This window comes from Mixophyes fleayi, chromosome 4 (assembly GCF_038048845.1).
Source record: "Mixophyes fleayi isolate aMixFle1 chromosome 4, aMixFle1.hap1, whole genome shotgun sequence".
Lineage (NCBI taxonomy): Eukaryota > Metazoa > Chordata > Amphibia > Anura > Limnodynastidae > Mixophyes > Mixophyes fleayi.
The window spans coordinates 342,637,611-342,658,862 of NC_134405.1; the positions used below are offsets into that span (position 1 = coordinate 342,637,611).

Genomic DNA, 21,252 nt, shown 5'->3' on the forward strand with positions numbered 1-21,252 from the left:
TGCAAATGTGTGAATGAAAGAAGATCTGATAGCAGAACTGTGTGATCTTACTCTAAATCAAGATTTATTTTTTTTGCAAAAAATTAAGATGGACCTTTAGTCCCCTCTTCAGGCAGGAAAACATATTAAAAAAAAAAAAAAAAAAAAAAAAATACAAAAATAAAAATAAAAAATTAATTCAAGTGTAAAAGTGATTTTAATGTGAGGTTTAATAAATGCTCAAATTTTTCTCATTAAACAGGAAAAAAAAATATGATTTATCATTCTAGACCAGGGCTTCCCAAACCCAGTCCTCAGGGCTCCCCAACAGTGCATGTTTTCCATATCTCCTTGCTGGAGCACAGGTGTGTTCATTACTGACTGACACATTGTAACAGATCCACAGGTGGTCCTAATTAGGTCAGATGTGATCCAGAAAACCTGCACTGTTGGGGAGCCCTGAGGACTGGGTTTGGGAAACCCTGTTCTAGACTATGGATTACATAGGACGATAATCTTAAGTGTTGAATGTAACATTTCTCCTCTCTTACAGACAATCCCCCGCAGAGTGTAAGCTCTGCAGTCGGTCACAAATTATTATATTCAGATGTGTTGAACCATTAGCTGCTCATACTTATTCCAGACTAGTGAAGTACAAATGATACCTAGTTCCTTGTATGTCACTGGATGCCAGGATAATGTTAGAGCGCAGAGTCCCCCTTTCCCTCCCCTTATTCCTGCAGCCTCGTACCAGCATCCGACAACTGGATGAGCACAGACCGGTCACGTTACCCACTGGAGCAATTAAGGGGGAATGGGGGTTCCTGCAAAACAGCTCATTCAGAAAACCTGATCACTACAAGGAGACATCATGGTCGCTCCCAGTCAGTAAAAGCCGAGATTGTAGAACGGATGTGAGTATCCCCGATATAAAACCATTACATGCACAGGTGTGAACGATTAAAAATTCTCTGTACATCGCTGCGCAATACGGTGGCGCTATATAATCTACAATGAAAAATGAAAGTCTATGCAACAGGAGGTTGTAAAACATAGCTGAAACAAGGTAGCAATCTGCACCTCTCAACTAAACCTGCAAATTAATAGTGCAGAAAAGTAACACGTGTAATTGAACAGGACACTAGGGGATTTATATGGTACAATTATACAGGTGCAATGTATTAATATTTCAGGCCATAATGCGACTATTTGACAGAATACATCTACTAACCCTGAGAAACATTTACAATAGTCACTGGGTTTTTTCCACACACTGCCACATAACCAGAAGAGTGCAGTTGGTAGTTTCTGTGTGCCCAGAAAGGAACATCAACTCCCTGATTTGTTTATCTCTTCATTCTTTCCACACAGATGCATTGTCTGCCCCGGTTTGCATGTTCGCTTTAATGCACCCAGGGAAAATATTCAAATATTTCCCCTATTCTTCCGGACAGTCTCCTCCTGCTTCTGCTCAGAGACTGGAAGGGTCAAAATATAAAATTTATGAAGAGAGGAGCGTGACAGCTATAATCTAAACTGCTTCAGTAGGAAGAGGACACTTCTGTACACGTGTGGATATGAAACAATCCTTTGAATGTGTGCACATCTATCCTGCGTTCTGCAATACATCAGACGAATCTGTCAGGGAACTGTACAGAACAGCTTAACCCAAAGGCTGCAACGTAGATTTGTACACTACTACTGCTGAGGCGCGCCCACTTGAATCGCATTTGCATAAAGCGTCACTGGCAATAAGGATTTGACGGCAGCAAAGGGGGGTGGCGGAAGTGCATCCAGTGACCATAAATATATTGTTCCATTTTGTGCGTCATTCATGACAATACAGCCAATGGAACTGCCAAAGTGTACACAGACCCAGATCTGCACCAATAATTCATTTGCTTAAAGGTTACGTTCATTTCGATATCACAGAGTAGACATAATGATCATAAAAATATTTTAAAAATCCATAAACAATGAATCTCCAGACATCTAAAATTTTATACTCTGGTAAGTTCAGTAAAGGCCAAGAGGTTTAAAAGCATAAAAAAATAAAATAAAAAATATTCCAAAAGTAACAGAGTTCTAGTTTTTCCCTCACTAGGCTAAAGTTTACATGGTAGATTTAGTCCTTACGGACAAAATACTTTTACACTAGAACTTTTTTCATGGTGCTGTCTGAAGAGACATTGTAACGCTGCAGTGATACATTGACAATCTGGAACTGTTGGTTTTGCAGACTCGTATTTATCAAACTGCAGCTTTCAATCCCCCCCCCCCCCAGGGGCTCCACAAAGACTGGGGGGTGTCCAGTCAGCAAACATCTGTCTAACAGAAGCCAGTTTTACCCTCTAGGATGAATGTTTTTATACCCAGAGTGGTCCTCTGGCCCCCACCCCGGTACAAGCTCAGGTCCGCAGCAGACTCACCAGGTTGGGATCAGCGAGGTTTCCACGGATGCTGCAATATCACTCGGCTTTCGGTCTATGGAAGTGTCAGGTTTCCAGCGGCTCCTGGTTGCTGGGCAATTCTTCGCCCTCTGATTAGGACGACGCTGTCTGACCTCCAACGAGAGCGCGTCTGAAATTAACAGAACAGGTTATAAAGTCGGTCAAGAGAAGCAATTAAATGAAGTTCCAGGAAAGTGTGTGTGTGTGTGTGTGTGTGTGTGTGTGTGTGTGTGTGTGTGTGTTGTGCAACCATCTTTACATATGCCATGGATAATAGCAGAAATTGGATAATGTTGACATTATCCAGGAAATCATAAAACAAAATCCTCAGATAACTACATGTTTGCAGAGGGGAGGGTGACTCTGCAGGTTTAATTATTTTTGCATCGCTACATACTCTGGAAGCAGCAAATAGAATACAAGGGGTTAACGTGGTAACATTAGAAATTTGCCCTTAAATATTTCGAGAGTTATAATTTTATACAATCACATGATCAGTGATTATGCAGAAAATATTAACATAAACTTAATGGTGTTTTGCCAAATGGCAAAATGTTTTGACCGTCTTGTGCCTGTATTCACACATTAGCGCACACCCACTCGGCCTTTCAAAACTCCAGAAACTGCCAGTGAAGGCAAAACACAGACGGGACGATCACCTCATAAAAGCAATTTGTTTGTTCACTTTAATCATAACATATGAAAAAGGATTAAACGTGTCTGTTCTGGTGCCAGCGCTAAGCAGCCTGTCCCAGAGGCGCGTTCAGAGACTGCGCAATTTCAGAGTTCTGTCTACGGATTCTCCTCAAATGCACAAATGGTTCAAGGTCACAAAGTGTCACAGGTCGGCCTGGAGATAACGCAACAGGCTGCAACGATGGAACGAAAGGAAAAAGCCCAGTTCAATAAATACAGAATAAAAAAAACAAAAGAAAAACATTTTCAAATAAAACAAAACAAAAAATGTATTTGTTATCTCACTTTCATAAGTGTCCCCCATCTGCATCTATGACAAAATCTAACAATAACATAATTCCAGATTTGGTTGTGTGATGCTTCAGTGACACATAGTAAACATATTATTTATTTGTGCCAAATATACTCGCTGATCACGCAGCCCGATCCCTTGATATTGTCAGCCAAATAGGTTGTGTGGTCATAGAGATCTGATTGGATGTTGGATCCGATTGGAGGCTGAGAGATCTGGTTGGCTGATGAGCACCTCTCCCCCTTCTTGCAATGAGATCATTTGGCCAAATTATCATACCCAAGTATCACACTATGCTGTGTGCGGGCTACCTAATCTCCCATCCGAGTCCATACAATAAGTGAAATATTTCATCCAGTGGTGAAACCATAGAGATAGCGCTGTATAGCGGAATTAGCGGCTCTATATAAACAGCTGATGTAACAATTATGTGGAAAAAGATCTGTTGCAATCTGCTCATTGACTCAGCCCATCTAATGCCAGATAAATCGTCTTAACAAACGAAGCAAATTGTGGCCACGTTCATCTCTATGCACTTTTCTATGGGATCTGTGTTAAATCATTAAAACTATCCGTCCTCCTGTCTTCATCGCAGGAAACGTTACATATTCAATCCACGGATTTCCCACCCCGGACAGTAGTGACCATTACCTAATAACGTTATGTATCCGCAGAGAGGGTCTGCACTGGGCGAGGTCTTGTGAGGTCCCGATAACCGGACAGTTTCTTGGAGACCAAATCTCTCACAAATGCAACTTCTCTGAAATAGGGAACAGAAAATATTTATACATTGGCAAATATTTATGCTGTGAACGCCCCCCTGACAAACCCCGTGAGGTATCCTTGCTTCACTCTCCCTGTTTATTGAAGGGAAGCCAGTTATCTGATCCTATCCCAGCTGCTCCAGGCTGTACAAGTCACCAATTTATTTAGTACATTTACGAAAGAACCTTCTTGGGATAATCCTGCAGACGGATTCGTTTACTGAAAGTTTTGACAAGAGTGAGGTCTGTTTATATTTCATCAAACGCGGATCGCACTCAGCACTTAGAGCAGATCCGTCATCCACACACCCACCTCCTGTTCATGTGCAGAGAGCTGCTGAGCCGGACCACCGTCCGCAGTCCCTTCCGGACACCCCTAATCAGAGAAAGGGGAGATGGAAAAGACATTTATATATATTTACTATCAATGCTGACTAACAAAGACGTACAAACATCAGAAACAAATTGATTATATTTACCTGATAATTAAATAATTTGTTTTGCAGCAATTTAATAGTGTCTGCAAAGAGAAAAAAAAAGTAAAAGATGCAGAAAGCCATTTGAAAAGAGGTGTCCACCTTCTGGTAACTTGCATTGGGGGTTTTGTAAATACCCTCATGCAACTTGCACCAAATACAATTAATTAAATGTAAATCTTGAAAACCAGAACTAACGCTCAACGCATTACTAAACATTTTGGCGATAAAATGACGCAACTATCCCTCCGCTTCTATAGAAAGTAAAGAGGGTCACACTTTAAACGTACTTCAAGAAACATTCTACATATGACACGGTCAGGTTATTTGGGGCACACGTGTTCGTTACAAGTTCTCTTCGGAATAACAAAGTTACAGTTTTTTGTGGCTCTGGTGGTCAAATCTATTTACTCAACAGCCACGAATACCCAAAAGGTGCTACCACAATGGGGGAGAACAAGGGTTAGAAGGAAGAGGGTCGACCAAAGACAATCAAAAGACATTCCTAGAATTCCATAATTTACAAGTGCGAGTAACAGTTTCTGCAACGATAACATTTTTATCTTACCTAATATTCTGTAGAGATTTCACATCATCTAATTTAATTGCAGCTAAAGCCAATTTTTGGAGTAGTTAGGAGATACCTTAATTAGCAGATGTTTATTAGGAGAAATAAGCAGAGATAAGGACACCTTATCTTTGGGAAATTAAACGGTTATTGCTGAAGACTAAGAAGAGTTTACAAATGGAAGTTCAGGCTTGAGAAATATTTTGTTTTCCGATACAGGAGCCCCTTTCAGGAGGGAAATTCTCCAAACAAGTCTCCAAAGAGAACGGAAACCTTCAATGTAAAAGAAACCTAGTAGAGAACAGTTATAATGTACAACGTTACACAAGGTTTCCATGAAACGACAAAGTCCCCAGGGATGAAATAGCCGTAAAGTGTGTTCTACAGGAATAATTGTGTTCCATGTTTTGTAACACTCGTGTAACTGTGTAGCTTAAATACACAACAGAAACGTTACTACATTAATCTGCCTTATACAGGCGGTCCAAATGCAGAGGGTTTTATGTAGGTTATAGATACATGTCGTGGGCCGTATGCCATTAACAATAAATTGTGTCAAATATCATCTTACTGGTTGTGGGGCCACCAGATGGACTAAAATCTCTCCGATACAAAGAGGTCAAACTTTCATACACAATCCTAAACCTAAACAAATCTTTTGTTCAGTGCACAGGAGGGGGGGGGGTGGATAGTAAGAGACACTCACCCTGCTTCTCCTTCACCTCCAGGTCTCTGCTCTGACAATCGCTGGTTAACAGGTTAATTGCAGCTTGGAGTTGATGCTGTTGACTCTCCGCTTCCTCTAATTTGCCTCCCAAGGACACTGCCTCTGTCCGCACAGCGAGGAGGGCGTCCTGCAGCTCAGCAACCTGGAGTCATGAACCAGCATTAAAACATTTCAGTGTGTGCAATAAGGAAGTTGTATAGTTACAATCTTAACTTCTGCATTAGAGCTACACAACCAGCAGAGAGGTCTCACACACACACACAACCAGCAGAGAGGTCTCACACACACACACACAACCAGCAGAGAGGTCTCACACACACACACACAACCAGCAGAGAGGTCTCACACACACACACACAACCAGCAGAGAGGTCTCACACACACACACACAACCAGCAGAGAGGTCTCACACACACACACACAACCAGCAGAGAGGTCTCACACACACACACACAACCAGCAGAGAGGTCTCACACACACACACACACACACACAACCAGCAGAGAGGTCTCACACACACACAACCAGCAGAGAGGTCTCACACACACACACACAACCAGCAGAGAGGTCACACACACACACACACACACACACACACACACACCAACCAGCAGAGAGGTCACACACACACACACACACACACCAACCAGCAGAGAGGTCACACACACACACACACACACACACCAACCAGTCATGTTCATGGACTGTGCAGAGTGAACGCTGCCGGAGGCTGCAGATCTCCAGTAAATGTTTCAGGGGTTTTATGCAGAGACTTTTTCATGAAGTTGCCACAAAAGTTTTCTAGTGCGGCAGCAGGAAGATGAGAATGTTTTTGGGTGATGCCAATTGTCCTATAGCCTCTGCCCGGTCAGACAGATGTAGCCACAGAGGACCCTCTCCCGGTGCCCACACCATCCCCCCCAGAGGGACACAAACACACAAGGATGGGGGGAGAGGGGACATGGTTACCAGCTGGGTCAGATCCTCCTGCTGCTTGGCAGATTGGTGGAGCTGGGTGATGGCGCTGTTGGCTCGTTCCTCTACTTCCTCTTGCTGCTGTCTGGCTGCTTCCAGCTCATGAAGTCTATTGAATGAGTGGAAACCACAAGTCAATGACATTTTGTTAAAGAGGAGGCGGAGGAGGGGGGGGGGGGGGGGAGCCCATGCACCTGCCTAGATTATTGTTCCCCTCTCACAACCACTGAACTGATGTATACAGACGTCGGATAAATACTACATCTCTCAATGGCCACACAGAAAATATCCACAAAAGACTGCTACTAATGACCACCACTAATGAGGGGACACAAAACATTTGCAGATGATCAGTCATTTGTAAGGAGCCAGTAATCTCTGCAGGGCCAGATAGAACAAATTTAAACCTAAAAAACCCAGTAAGTGCATAGGCAGTTGGCCGAGACTGTACAGCAGCCAATTTCATTTTCATCATCGTATATTTATATAGCGCCTCCAATTCCGTAGCGCTGTACAGAGAACTCACTCACATCAGTCCCTGTCCCACTGGAGCTTACAGTCTAAATTCCCTAACACATACACTAGTGCTAATTTTTTCAGCAGCCAATTAACCTACCAGTATGTCAGGACTGTGGGAGGAAATCCACGCAAACACGGGGAGAACATACTAGCTCCACACAGATAGGGTCCTAGTCAGAAATTGAACCAATGACTGCAGCGTGTGAGGCAGCAATGTTAACCACTGTGCCACCAAGTTGAATCACTCACCAAAATGAAACATCAGTGACCTGCGAGATTTCGGTTCCTAATGAACCGACAAGTTTACTACTACTATAGCTGGTCCGCCATGTTACGACATTACTTAAGGGAACCCCACAGGAATCTAGAGTTAAATATAGATTACTCCACATCAAAGCTGCAGTAATTTGAGCTGCTGTGACATCATTGGATCCTTCCTCGTTTATAAATACATCAATCCACACTGTGCATTTCTCCACAGCAAGACTGTCAATAGGTCAGTCATTCTGTGTCTGCTCTGTTACAGAAGCCTCATCGCAAGGCTATCGAGGAGCGACAGCACAGTGGCCATATTTAGTCAGAGGGGGCGATTGTTGGTGCTCAGCGCCAAAGACACATGAACCTGCTGATAGTTCTATAGGGTAGAAGGACATCTCAAAATCTGCTGCAAAGAGCAGAAATGATTTTGGGGTGCGGATAAGTCTGTGGCAAATATAGGATGTCCGTATATGTACCAATATCTGTGGCCACTGTCTGCTGGCATCACCCACAGCTGCTACAGCGCCCAGAATGTGGAATCTCTCCCCCCGAATGTGGGGAACCAAACAATGAGATTAGTCTTCTGGAACTCGTGCGTTTGCTCTTTAAATGTCTCCAGAGATCTGCAACGTCTCAGAAGCAAACCTCACAAACCTATAAAAGGTGATGGACTGGCCCAGATATTCACTCATTTTCCATGACAAAAATACATGTAACAAAAAAATAAAATAAAAATAAATGATCTATAGCTTTTCCAGAGTTTATTCAAATACAACCCTATAGAATAAATTCCACGTTCTGGCCTTTGCAGGAATCATGTATTCCGTGGAAATGATGCAGAGGGACTGCAAACTTAAAATGCAAATCTCAGGAGAGACTTATACAATTGATTACTAGTGAAACGCGTTGCCAATAGCACACAACATGCAGTTACCCTCACTAGACTGAATACTTCTAAAATAGAAAACATTTAACATGTTTCGCACAGTGATCAATATATACCCTGCGGAGCATATCTGTGTGTTTTAACTGCTCAGTACACATTTCCTGTAGATTACAAGAGAGCAGACACAGGCAACCCAGCTCCTGTGGAACTACAAGTACCAGCACACCCTGCCAGCGGAATGCAGTAGAACGGTAACGCAGCCCGACCCCTTGTGCCTGTGGTCAAGCTAGAAACAAACTCAGCTGTTCAGATCATAAAAGGGTCCTTCCACCCTCAGAGGACAGTTTACTGGCTGGTTCCTGCCTCCTGTAGCTTTAATTAAATAAACGTGTCTCTTACTAGCTCCTGTGCAGATCACGATACAGATGTATTTCCTGCACTGGGAGACACAGAGCTGCCTCTGGTAACATTGTATCCAACGCAGAGAACAGAAGATGTAGGTTCTATCCCAGGGCACAAAATATGAACACTGCTTAATAAGATCAGACAGGACTGAAGTCCAACAGAAAGGAGAGCGAAAGAAAATAAATTATATGTGAAAGTTACAGGAAGACACAGACAAGATAATAAATTAAAGGCTTAAACATGATAACAGGACCCCGAGTCCTCTGTTAAACTCCACTGACTAAGTGATATATTTACATGCACATAATGAATTCTGTAAACACAGACACACGAATCCCCCAGGACAAATCTCCAACCTGTAAAATTTGCCCAGAAATTCACATTTAAGAAGTCTCTCGCCTTACAAGGCAGGATATTAAGAGCTTGGCTTAGAAGTCTGTAAATCATTTGCCATGGGTAAGTACAAATAGGAAACCTCACAACATTCGTCAGTAGATCACTCAAACTACAAGAGAAAGGTTTCTGGGCATTGCTGTATTTTGTGCAGCAGTTTGTAAACACATTTCTGAAAACATCCTTGGTATGAAGAATTATATGTATATAGCACTTGCAAGGGTGGTTACGATGATATTTTAGTGTTTTTATTAACACTTCCCAAAAATACCTCGACTTCCGAGTAACATAACACATTTGTTTCACAATCACTGGTAGAAAGTGGACGGTGCATCTGCTGCAAATAAAGTGTTTAATATATGAATCACAACAGAATATAAAAAAATAATTCCGTAAACAGGAAGTTACTTTGTTTACATCTATGGAATCTTCATTCATCCCAGGAATCTGTGTTGAATCACGGTGCATTTGCACTTTATACGGTACATAAGGTGAAGGTTTAATCAGACAATTGAAAAGAGCCTGAGTGACTACTGTGACTGATCCTTCAATCTATCGTACACCCTCAACCACAGAACGGATCGTGTCCTACAGAGAAGTAATAAGGTGGCGATATATATAAACAAATAATAAATGGCAACTGAGCATGTAAGGGGGATATACAGAGGGTCTTACATTAGTAAATACAGCCCCTGGGTGGGGCGAGATGGTTTACAATCAGAGTTGTCAGAGAATGAAAAGAGTTCCTCCTGGCGTTTGGCTGACAGGTTTGGTCATATCAGTAGAAGATAAAGGTCACAGTGCAGAGAGACATAATTTTGCCCCCACTACAAAGTATAAAACTGCAGCCAGAAGATGTGTGCACATTCTAAACAGCTCCAATATAAAAGTGAACCCCATGAGGTGTATGGGCAACACAGAGTGGTGGCAATTTCGGAAGGAAGGTCGGAAGGAAGGTCGGAAGGAAGGTCGGAAGGAAAGCTAATGAGCGTCAGCTTCTGAGACAAGTGAGCTTAAAATTTACCTACTACAGTAGTTCAAGTTATTTATATTCCAGTGCCTTATGAGATGTAAAGTAAACAATGTGTATAAAGACCCTAAATAAAATACATATAATATATTGGGGCAGAATGGTGGCTAAGTGGTTAGCACTTCTGAGCGGGAATCGAACTCATGACGCCAGGCAGTAGTAAAACTTCAAACCGGACTCTCACATCAGTAATACATTTATTTGTGAATCAAAAGACAAAGTGGACCATGCAGAGTGAACGCAGCCATTTTGTGGGCTGTACTAGTATCCAGACTATAACTGAAGCCCGGCCAGACCAATATTCATGAGGCCAGACCAATATTCATGAGGTGCCGATTCCTGAAGGCAAAGGTTTTTTGCCTTCATTTCATATTTTAATACAAATATACTAAAGCTGAGACTTTTTTACCATAATAAAGTCTCTTATTTCGGGGTACAGGCGAGATAATGACAGGGTAGAGTGTGAGGACATCAACAGTTGGGTGGATCAGCTACGCCCCTCTCACTTTCTACAGACTCATTTTTGGGCTTGTGATCAGTTTATAAATGTACGGCAAAGTGTTGGGGTGCAGAACCTACGTCGTAAACCAGTCACCACTTGGATGAACAGTTCTCTCCACCTAAACCCCAACACACAAGACACAGAGGACAATATCATCCAGCTGACCGATAATTCTCCAAGACTGTCCCTCGGACACAGGTCCCAGATACCGGCCACATACCTGGTGGAAAGCTCCTTCTTCAGGTGCAGCTGCTCCGTCTTCATCCTACGCATGTTCCCCGACATCCTCACAAACTCTCGGTCCACCGAGTCCTTGTGTTTGTCCAACTGTTTCAGCTTCTCCTCCCAATTTCTCCTCTTTTCCTTCAAATCGGCTTTTATGATCTGATATCGGGATACAACGAACAGACCGGAAATCAAACCTAACATTTATACTGTTCAGTTATTAATCAGGTTCTGTAGATACAGTCACAGAAAAACAAATTTTATTGTGTAGTACTTAGGATTTGCTTAAAGTTAAAGAACTTTAAACCCTGTGTTTCAGATTATAGTGGATGGGGGGCAGGGGGGTGGGGGGAGAGGGGGTATATCTACGCTCCATATTTCCGATTACAATTTTCTCTTTAAACACAGCTGCAGAATACGTAATAAATATAAACAAAAATAAATCTTACTACAGAAGCATCTAAACTCCCATCTGCAGATTTTACAGTCCCCCTACAACATTAAAACGTCTGATGTTTATTCACGGAACACAGAGACGCAGTTAAAATAACGTTCAATTACTCTGCTCAAGACAACTTGAGTTAAGTAGAAATTGAGATTTTGAAACTGTAAATGCACTTACTAAAATGTTCTCCTAGTGCTACATCCCTATTATAAATGATGATTAAAAATTTGCTATAATGTTATTTATATTACTGTATCCTAAACATACAAATTAAAACATCAACATTCCACCCAGGTGTTCCCGGATAATGACTGGCTGGTGGTCTCTGTTGTGACGAATTCATCCTATACGTAGCGAGTTCGCACTAAATCCCAGATTTCCCCCAGAAACACAGGTTCTATCATCTACGCACCTCCAGCATCTTCCCAGATAAGTCTTTCACGTCAATTTCAGACTCAGTCAGGCGTTGTAACGACAACAACACGTGCTCGGCCATTACACAGGTGTCTTCCTGCTGTAAAGGGCAAAATCAAGATCTGAAGCTACAGAAGAGGTAGTGAGGTAACTGAGGTATGAGGCACATTGTCTATGAAACCACTAGGAACTAAAGACCATCTGAAACTATTAAAACAAAACTGTATTCATGTGATCTAGACCTTAAAAGAATCAACATCTAGGAGCTGATGATGATGTTTAATATTCCCCAACGTCAACCCCAAAGGTCAATAAATCTCTCTCACCAGCGTTTGCAGAATGGCTTTAAACTCTGCAACCACTTGTTCATGTCCGGGACCTTGGAGCAACAATAAGACCTCGCGATCCAAAGTGATGTCCAGAGAGGACGTTCGTCCCAAGGGGAAGACCCAGTCAGCGGTGGGAACCTGGTCACACAGCAATGGCTCAGGAGGCATCTAGAAGGGTTACGGCTACAAGCACAGTCCAAATAGACCAGTTATAAATACCTCTGGTGAATGCTGCGCAAATTCCAGTTCCGTGTGCAAGGAGTTTAGGCATCCGTTTACACCGACGCGGTTCAACTTATAGGTAATCGGGGAACTAATACCGTTCCTGGAAAGGAGATTCAAGGGTGGACATCAGAAGAGCTCTTTGGTCCATCACACACATATTACATATCTTCAGCATATAAGACCGGTTTACTTACGACAGAAGTTCATGTTCCATTTGCTGCAGATTGTTTTCTAGCTTAGTCTTCTCAATTCTCAAATTCTGGGAAGTTAATAGGAAATGAAGAGACCAGTTTCTAATAAATACATTTTTGTATTTAACAAACACTGCAAGTGCCAGTCAATGTCGTTTTCTATACTAGAGTAACCAGGAAAGGGTTATACTATGTAATATAGAATGAAACTCTTTTATATAGTGTCTATTATGGACATCCTCTCAACCCCTTGCTCTATCTGTTGGGGGTCCTCAATGCTCTGTTCTTGGCCCTCTCCTCTCAATTAATGAGATCCTTCAGCCTCCACTAAAACCTCATGCTAACGATACACAAATCTACATCTCCTCCCCCCTTCTCCTGTGCGTCCAACTGCCTCCCGCCATCTCCACTTGGATGTCCCAACAATACCCAACGCTCAACATGACCAAAACGGAGACCAACTAATGTCACTACCCCTCCTCTAGTCTCCCTCATGGTTGGCAATATCACAATCTCCCCTGTTCCCGCTCCATTGGTGTCATCCTCGACTCCCTCATCAGCTTCACTTCACACATCCAGTCCATCCTGCTTTCTCATGGCCTCCTCCTTCACTCAGAGTACACCACTTTCTAACCCAGAACATTTCTAAGACTTATCCATTCTCTCATTATCTCCCACCTTGACTACTGCAACCTCCTCCTGTCTGGCATTCCCTTCACTCTTCTACAATCCATGCTACATGCCACTGTGGAGCTGATCTTCCTTTCTTGGTGCTCTATATTCACTGCACCAATCTACTGTCCTTCATACATCTCTCTCTTCTCTGATAACCATCTCACTCCCTCTCAAGACTTCTCCTGTGCTGCTCTCTACTTACGTTACTCCCTATCCCACCCGGCAAGACTTCACTCCAACAATCAACATTTCAAGCGCTCTCTCAATACCCACCTCTTCACTGTAGGTGTGGTACCCCAAAGCCCTGTTGAACAGCACAGAGGAGTGCATAAACGCTTTTAAAATGCAGGGCTACAAGTGGTTAATTGTGCTCCTGAAAACTTGTGCCCAGGAGTGATTGACAGGAGGAGGATGAAGGCCCTGATTGGCTGGGGAAGTAACAGGAAGAGGTTGTGCAGGAAGGAGGAGAGAGAGAGAGCAGCATGGTAGAAGGAACAAGGGGGAGGATGTGCAGCCGAGCAGAGAGAAGATAAGCTGCTGCCAGAACTGTGACATTGCCAGCAAAGCGGACGGAGAACAGCTGGGGACACGCAGCGGGGTGCCAAAGACAGTCTCCACTAACTGCAGAAACGTCTCAAGGTAAAACCCTTAGCCTGCAGTGTACTGCACACACCCCAGTGTCAGAGGGAAGAGTGATGAGAGAATCTATCCAAAACTGACATTGCATTCTTGTACAAGGAAGGATTGTGAGGGCTTTTCCCCCGGATCATACCTTTGCACAGGCTGCAGGGAACAATTAAGACGGTCGTTTCACCTATATCCTGTGTGTGTGCTGATATCTGGACATCATACCCTGTTGCAGAGCACATGTGCTGATAGAGATTCATTGACTGTTGAGAGAACAGTGCCATCTTGTGGCTGAAATGAGCAACAGCCCTGCTTTCTACTAGAATACTTAACCCTTGATGGAAACTTCTGCAGGACATTGGAACACTTCCAAATTCCTGTGCACAGGTCAGCCCAGGACTGAGTGGAAAAATATGGTAACGTTACCGGGGATAATATTGGTGTACCAAATGTTTTAGATGATGTTAATGTTATGTGATTTACCTAAGAATTGATTTATTAATATTGAAGGTGTGACATTCAGTGTTAGTGGTACCGCTGCAATTCAAGTTAACTCAGCAGTAGATGCTAAAAGTGGGGCGCCTGACCCATAGGGAATAGCACGGTACCCCAAACACCTGAATAAGAAGTAGCCCTCTAGTGGGTGCGGTAGTGACCGTAAGAGTCTTGATGGGTTATTATTGATGGTTTTTGCATCATCACCAGTCAGATATTGTTAACGTGAAAGTAGTAACTGTGATTACCAGTGTGCCTTATTAGACAATGTGCATTGAAGATGTTATCGTTATTCTGCCTTATACTCACCAGGTGTATGTTATATGTTAAATGCTATTGTGCTCTATGCTGATCAGACGCATTATTTGGTCATTACTATTGAGCTGAAGGGGTCATTGGCGCGGTGTCTTACCGAAACTATCCTTACCGCATTCTCAATAAACCCAAGTTGTTTGACCAATCCTTGTCCCTTTCATTGAAGTATTTATCTCCTGACCACCGGATATCCGAACAGAAAAGAACCTGACTCGTGTCTGGAGGACAAGGTAAGGGAAGGATTCCCATCAGTACTCGACCACCACATAGGCCCTACGGCCACCCGATACTAACCCCCTCTGCATGTTCTATCAACACGTTCACTCCTGTCCCCCTGGCTCCTGTTAACTTCGCATACACCTATAATATAATATACACGCACACACACTAACTTGCCATTACCTCAATGACAGAACTATACTCCATCACTGTGGACTTTAGCTCTTCAACATAGAGATCTTTCTGCAAAACACAAACATGCACAGAAAAATAAATTAAAAAACACCAAACAATTTTGCAGCTCAGTAAATACCACTATGGGGGGTTGACATAAGAGTCCGGGACATAAGGAACAGGGGGCTCTGAGAGTCCAGCAGCACATTGATCTTGCAAAGACATACTTTAGACCTAATTTTGCAGCTGCTGAGATTACATCTTCTATAATTATTACTTTATAAAGTACAAAGAATAGCAGGTAGTGAGGTGAGGCCCAACACACAGATGTTAGGGGCACCCTGCAGTCTAAAAGTCGTCTGATGGACATTAGTAAAGTGCATCAAAGAGGTCACTTGTTCCTAGAAAAATCGATGGGTTGAATTCATGAACGTTCGTTCCAACATTGGCGACGGTCAATGAGGCGGCTCAGGTAGTACCGTAATAGCCCAATAAAGACTAATTTATCTCCCACGTCCATTACGCTACCATCTAAAACAAAGACAGGGACAAACCACCAACAGTCCGGCGTCCTTCTTTTGTAAAGCGCTTTCAAACTCCTTCAACTGCAGCTGGAGGAAAACATTAAAGATAAACATGAAGAGGTCAGGATACAGATACAACAAAATGTGATTTATAGACTCCAATAAGGAAGGATAAAACATGATGTGAGGGTCTCCTAACCTTCTAAACCAATGACACTAAAGCTGGACGTTACCTGGAGATTTGCGGATTTATCGGTGACCTCAGACAATGTCTTTCTGACCTCTTCCACTTCCAGCGTGTTCCTTGTGTTCTGTGGATGAGAAATAAACCAGATTTACACAGAAGAGATCAGGTCAGGAAATTCAGAACACCCTGAAAATCCCCCATTACCTCTCCCCATCATTTCTTACAGGACACTGCTGGGTGACACTTATTACGTGTTAGCTATTGTTTAAAATAGCAGATGTGTATTCTCAGTGCGAACTACCAGCTATGTGCAGACTTCTATACATGTCATGAGTGGACGTCTAACAGAAACCTGAACGCTTCATGGAAAGACCAACTAAAAAGGAACGGAGGAAACATCTACTAAGAAGATTTTACCAACTCGCTCCTTCTACTAGTCTGAGCCCGGGGGCCCCTGCATGCAGACACTTCTACGGGCCCCCCTGTTCTGTAATCCATAACTGACAAGTTAATGTAGTTTGTCACTTTATAATGACGGTGGAGTTGTAGGGGGTGAGAGAAAGAACCAATCACAAGTCACTACCTTTCAGTTGCACCTCAAGATTGATCCTTGCGCTCACACCCCCCCTCCCAGAACTCAGCCAGGTCTGTAAGAGGAGCCTATTCTGTAGTTATTGTGTATTATGTGACTATTACAGAGACTGTAGACATTTTTTAATCAGCCAAAAGCAACGCTGGAACAGTCCTGGAACAGCGGCTGAATCTCCTGGATTCCAGAATCCCAATCTCTTTATTCTCATTAGAAGTTTGATTGTCCGCTGAGCGTTCTCCAGACTCTCACAGCCAATCACTGCTGGCGAATGTTACTACGCTCAGTCGATACATAGCGGACGCGACAGGCACTTACCTCCTCCTGCAGGGAAATGATCTTGTGGATTAGCGATATGTTCTCTTTTTCCTGAAAGATACAACATAGAAGACCATTACCATCCGCATTACACGTTGTATTTTCAGTCTGCGGGAGAGAAACGTCCGTTACCATCTGTTTGTTCTGAGCCGCCAGCTGGGACTTCACCTCCTCTAAACTGGACATTTTTATCTTCATTTCCTCCAGTTCTCCCTTCAGCGTCCGCACTCGGGTGATGGACTGTTGGGCACTAGGGCAGATAAGTGTCAGGAGATGGATAAATGGAATATTTGGCAGTGAAGTGGCCGAGAGCGCAGATTGTAAACTGAACTCAAGTCAGCGACTTGCATTCAACAAACAGTGTAGACCAAAGAATAAAAACAAACAAAAAAACCTAAAAACACACTACATAGAGAATCCGCTCTAACACAATGATGGGGTACAATGTTCACCATTTATGCTGCATCAGGAGTCGATCTAAAATATTGCAACAAACATATTTTAAAGGGACAGCAGACATTACAGATATACACACAATGAAAATAGGAAACGCTGCAATTACATTAATGGTCATCACTGCATTATCCGTAGACAAAGCAGCTTCCACCAATATTAAATATACTAAGAAAAACTCAGACTGAACCACTGAAGGTTATTCTGTTATATAGAGGTAGTGGTACTTCCTGGTCATCTAATGAAGAGAACTTAATTAGCAGCAAATGACAATCTTTTATGGATATAGAAGCAGTAAGGATGCACTTTATGTTGGCTTATTATTGTTCAATAAAGATAAATAAACATTTTACTTGATCACATGATAATTTTAGTACTTGGTGAGGACTGATGATGACGTTCTGAACGGTCTCTTTTACGTGACTTATATTACATTTCGTTTTCATTTTTAACAGTATAAGAAGCTCTCGGATTAGATCTGCGCACAACGGACAGACTGAGTTTATTTATCACTTTCTATATGTACATATTAAAATCCAGTTGAATTTATGAGCCAATAGAATCATTCTGCATTATGTCAACAGATGTGAAGCTCCTCAGAAAGAGCCATTTATTGTCCCCAGCCAGGTACTTTGACTAACAAAATGCAGGAGAAAAAGAGGAAGTCATCTGCCCAGCAACAACATATTACTGGAAATACGACTTTCATTCAGTCCATCCCGAGCTCTGAACCGCACTAAGCCATTGGCAATGCTATCATCGATCTACAAGGTCATTCAATCCAACCGTACAGAACATAAACACTGTCCCCGCAAGTAACTGCGCAGTCATGGACAACAGTTTTGAGAATGACACAAATATTGTTTTTCACAAACTTTGCTGCTTCAGTGTTTTTAGACCTTTTTGTCAGATGTTGCTATGTTATACTGAAGTAACATTACAGCATTTCATAAGTGTCAAAGGCTTTTATTGACAATTACATTAAGCTTATGCAGAGACAATATTTGCAGTGTTGACCCTTCTTTTTGAAGACCTCTGCAATTCTCCCTGGCAGCTGTCAATCAGCTTCTGGGCCACATACTGACTGATGGCCGCCCATTCTTGCCTAATCAATGCTTGGAGTGTGTCAGAATTTGTGGGTTTTTGTTTGTCCACCCGTCTCTTGAGGATTGATCACAAGTTCTCAATGGGATTAAGGTCTGTGGAGTTTCCTGGTCATGGACCCAAAATTTTGTATGTTTTGATCCCCCGAGCCACTTAGTTATCACTTTTGCCTTATGGCAAGGTGCTCCATCATGCTGGAAAAGGCATTGTTCATCACCAAACTGTTCTTGGATGGTTGGGAGAGGTTCCTCTTGGAGGATGTTTTGGTACCATTCTTTATTCATGGCTGTGATCTTAGGCAAAATTGTGAGGAGAACATTGCAAATATTGACTCTTTGCATAAACTTAATGTAATTGTCAATAAAAATCTTTGACAGTTATGAAATATTTGTAATTCTACTTCAGTATAACATAGCAACATCTGATAAAAAGGTCTAAAAACACTGAAGTAGCGAAGTTTGTGAAAACCAATACTTGTGTTATTCTCAAATCTTTTGCCCATGACTGTATAGTTATAGGTGTTTGGCCATCAGTACTCGCTTTAGCCCTAGTGCACAAACGAATGGAGTAGTAACGTAATGACCTCCAACGTGCCAGGGATCTTAGTCAAACCTGGACACCAAGCTGAGATCCACTATACAAGAAAGATCGTAAACACTCCAATGCTGGAGTAAAACAAGAACACTTTAAAATAATGGGCAAAGTATGAGGTTGACTCTGCTGGGGGAAGGGTTAAACACGACCATATGCACAATTCCTAAAACACTTGGTGCCCAATTACTCTTCCTTGTTTCCACACCAACACTTGTTCTAAGGACGAGATTGAGATTCCCTCTGAACCACACTATTGGCCCCCGGAACTGGGTATCCAGGCTCCATTTCCTTTAAGTTTGACCAGTACCCCCAACTTGTCTTCGATTCATTTCAGTACGGAGTCAAATGCAGGAACTCCCCCCTCCCCGGAGGCCGTGTTACCTTTTCCACTGGTTCCGCAGCTCCTCGTTCTCCTCCAGGAGACGGTGGTTTGTTTCCTCCTGAACTTCTGTCGCCGTCTTCATCTTATTCTGCTGCTCCTGCAGCTTCTGGTTGTTGTACTGGAGATCAGCGATGCAGGTTATGAGGTCCGATGTGTCCCTGGGGTGGGGGGGGGGGGGGGGTGAGAGGAACAAACCTTAATCATTATATACAGGTCTGCAATCAAACCACTTAAAATATTTCAGATTGTCGGGGGTTGTGGGACGCTAAATCCACAGAATTTAGTTTAAATAGTTCTCTGCTATATCCAAGGGTCATTGAGGGAACGTTATGGACTTATGTACACTGTATATATTCCTTGGTAGAAGCTGTACAGCCAACGAGGACACAAAGTAACTAAACAGATGTAAAAGTATTTTCTATAATCCCGAGCACAGGACACTGAACCAGGTGATCTCAGATGGGTTCTCCACCTAAAATTATATTTGGACCCAACTTGCTTTGACCAGCAGTACGTACTTTATGCCATCTATAGACGACCAACACCAACTCTGCCCATCTCGCAATATTTCCCAGAGTCCTTTGGTTCTGGCTCCCTCTACCCCCCTCTAGCACATTACATGAGTTATACTATAATCAGCCCGTTGGACCAGCGCAGAACTCACGGGGTAATGGACCTCGCTGGAGGGTTGTTACGAGAAGGCTGGTTAGTAATATTCCTTTAAGTCGCTCTCTTAAGTGGTCAGGAAAGGGAAATATTACTTTAGTTTATAAAACCCCAAAATCACAGCCTAAAAAAATGAAGTTCCAGTAAGACACAAAATGTAGCCATAACCACTGACACGGCGAGCGCAGCCTCCAGCAGCCTGGAGGAGGAAGCCATTACTACAAGAGCATTTTGCATAACGCCACATTCTCAAACCGAAAACCTCAAATAGGGAAGTAAGAGAGAGGTCAGGAAAACTCAGAGAATACTGCAGATAATCTACATTAAAAGGGCCCTTAAATAATTGATAAAAACAAGTTCAGTGGCATCTACCTCCTTACACACACCAGTAACCCTATTAATGGCCACTGCAGTGAACATTTCAAAACCGATTAAAAAAAAAAAAAAAAAAAAAAAAAAAGGGTCCATAATACAACGTGATCTGCAACACTTATCTATTTCACTGCAAACATCTTCGATCTTCTCGAACTGCGAGAACTGATGTATTAAATAATACTGAGGTCTATTCAAATTGAATCACTTTATATTTTAGGGTTAATGGCCAGAGGAGGGCTGACAAATTTTAGCCCTGGGGGCAAGACTCATCTCAGCATTTTAAAAGAAAAAAAAAAGAAAGAAATAAAAAGTAGGTGGCCCAGTGACCCAGCCTGTGGTAGCCCACTATGGAACCAGCCCGGGGGAGAACAGGGGGGGTGTAGATGCCACCCTGACCCTCAGCCCAGCCTGCCCCATAAATGACCTTTAAAGCACAGGGATCACTGCTGCCTGAAGAGCTGTTAAATTACATTTATAGAACAGAGTAAGGTTGGGGCTCCCCCTGCTGGATGACACGTGTAAGGCAGACCTACAAGTAAAAACGTTTCCAGCTTGTTTAAAATATGAGCGATGTAAAAGTGACAATAGAGAGTTTAACAGTACAGCAGACACACATATCTACACTGGCAGAGGCGAACGCAGGATTTAGAAGGGGGGGAAATAATGATGATGATGATGGGGGTTTCCCCCCCCCCCCTTCCCCCGGGGAAAAAAAAAATAGAGCGAGAGAGAGCTGTTTAAGTTGCAAACATTTCCAAACTGTCGCTCTCACTTGTGTCGGAAATGTAGTCATCGCAGTAATGACA

At 42.8% G+C, this 21,252-nt stretch overlaps 1 protein-coding gene across 3 annotated transcripts in view; it reads right to left on the minus strand.

Annotated features, from left to right (window-relative positions):
- The window catches only part of IRAG2 (inositol 1,4,5-triphosphate receptor associated 2), a 53,224-nt gene that overhangs the window by 25,306 nt on the left and 6,666 nt on the right, over nucleotides 1-21,252 (minus strand). For all 3 annotated transcript variants that reach the window (XR_012691465.1, XM_075210755.1, XM_075210756.1), the window contains exons 7-23: nucleotides 19,405-19,563; nucleotides 17,005-17,122; nucleotides 16,873-16,923; nucleotides 16,012-16,089; nucleotides 15,809-15,865; nucleotides 15,264-15,323; nucleotides 12,753-12,817; nucleotides 12,553-12,658; nucleotides 12,331-12,471; nucleotides 12,003-12,104; nucleotides 11,141-11,304; nucleotides 6,922-7,036; nucleotides 5,932-6,094; nucleotides 4,661-4,701; nucleotides 4,495-4,557; nucleotides 4,069-4,177; nucleotides 2,409-2,559 (exon numbers count right to left, since the gene is read on the minus strand). Coding sequence is in view for 2 of the 3 variants with exons in the window: in XM_075210755.1 (XP_075066856.1) it covers nucleotides 2,409-2,559; nucleotides 4,069-4,177; nucleotides 4,495-4,557; nucleotides 4,661-4,701; nucleotides 5,932-6,094; nucleotides 6,922-7,036; nucleotides 11,141-11,304; nucleotides 12,003-12,104; nucleotides 12,331-12,471; nucleotides 12,553-12,658; nucleotides 12,753-12,817; nucleotides 15,264-15,323; nucleotides 15,809-15,865; nucleotides 16,012-16,089; nucleotides 16,873-16,923; nucleotides 17,005-17,122; nucleotides 19,405-19,563 (1,743 nt within the window). In the remaining variant the exon portion in view is untranslated. The remainder of the gene's footprint in view (nucleotides 1-2,408; nucleotides 2,560-4,068; nucleotides 4,178-4,494; nucleotides 4,558-4,660; nucleotides 4,702-5,931; nucleotides 6,095-6,921; nucleotides 7,037-11,140; nucleotides 11,305-12,002; nucleotides 12,105-12,330; nucleotides 12,472-12,552; nucleotides 12,659-12,752; nucleotides 12,818-15,263; nucleotides 15,324-15,808; nucleotides 15,866-16,011; nucleotides 16,090-16,872; nucleotides 16,924-17,004; nucleotides 17,123-19,404; nucleotides 19,564-21,252) is intronic.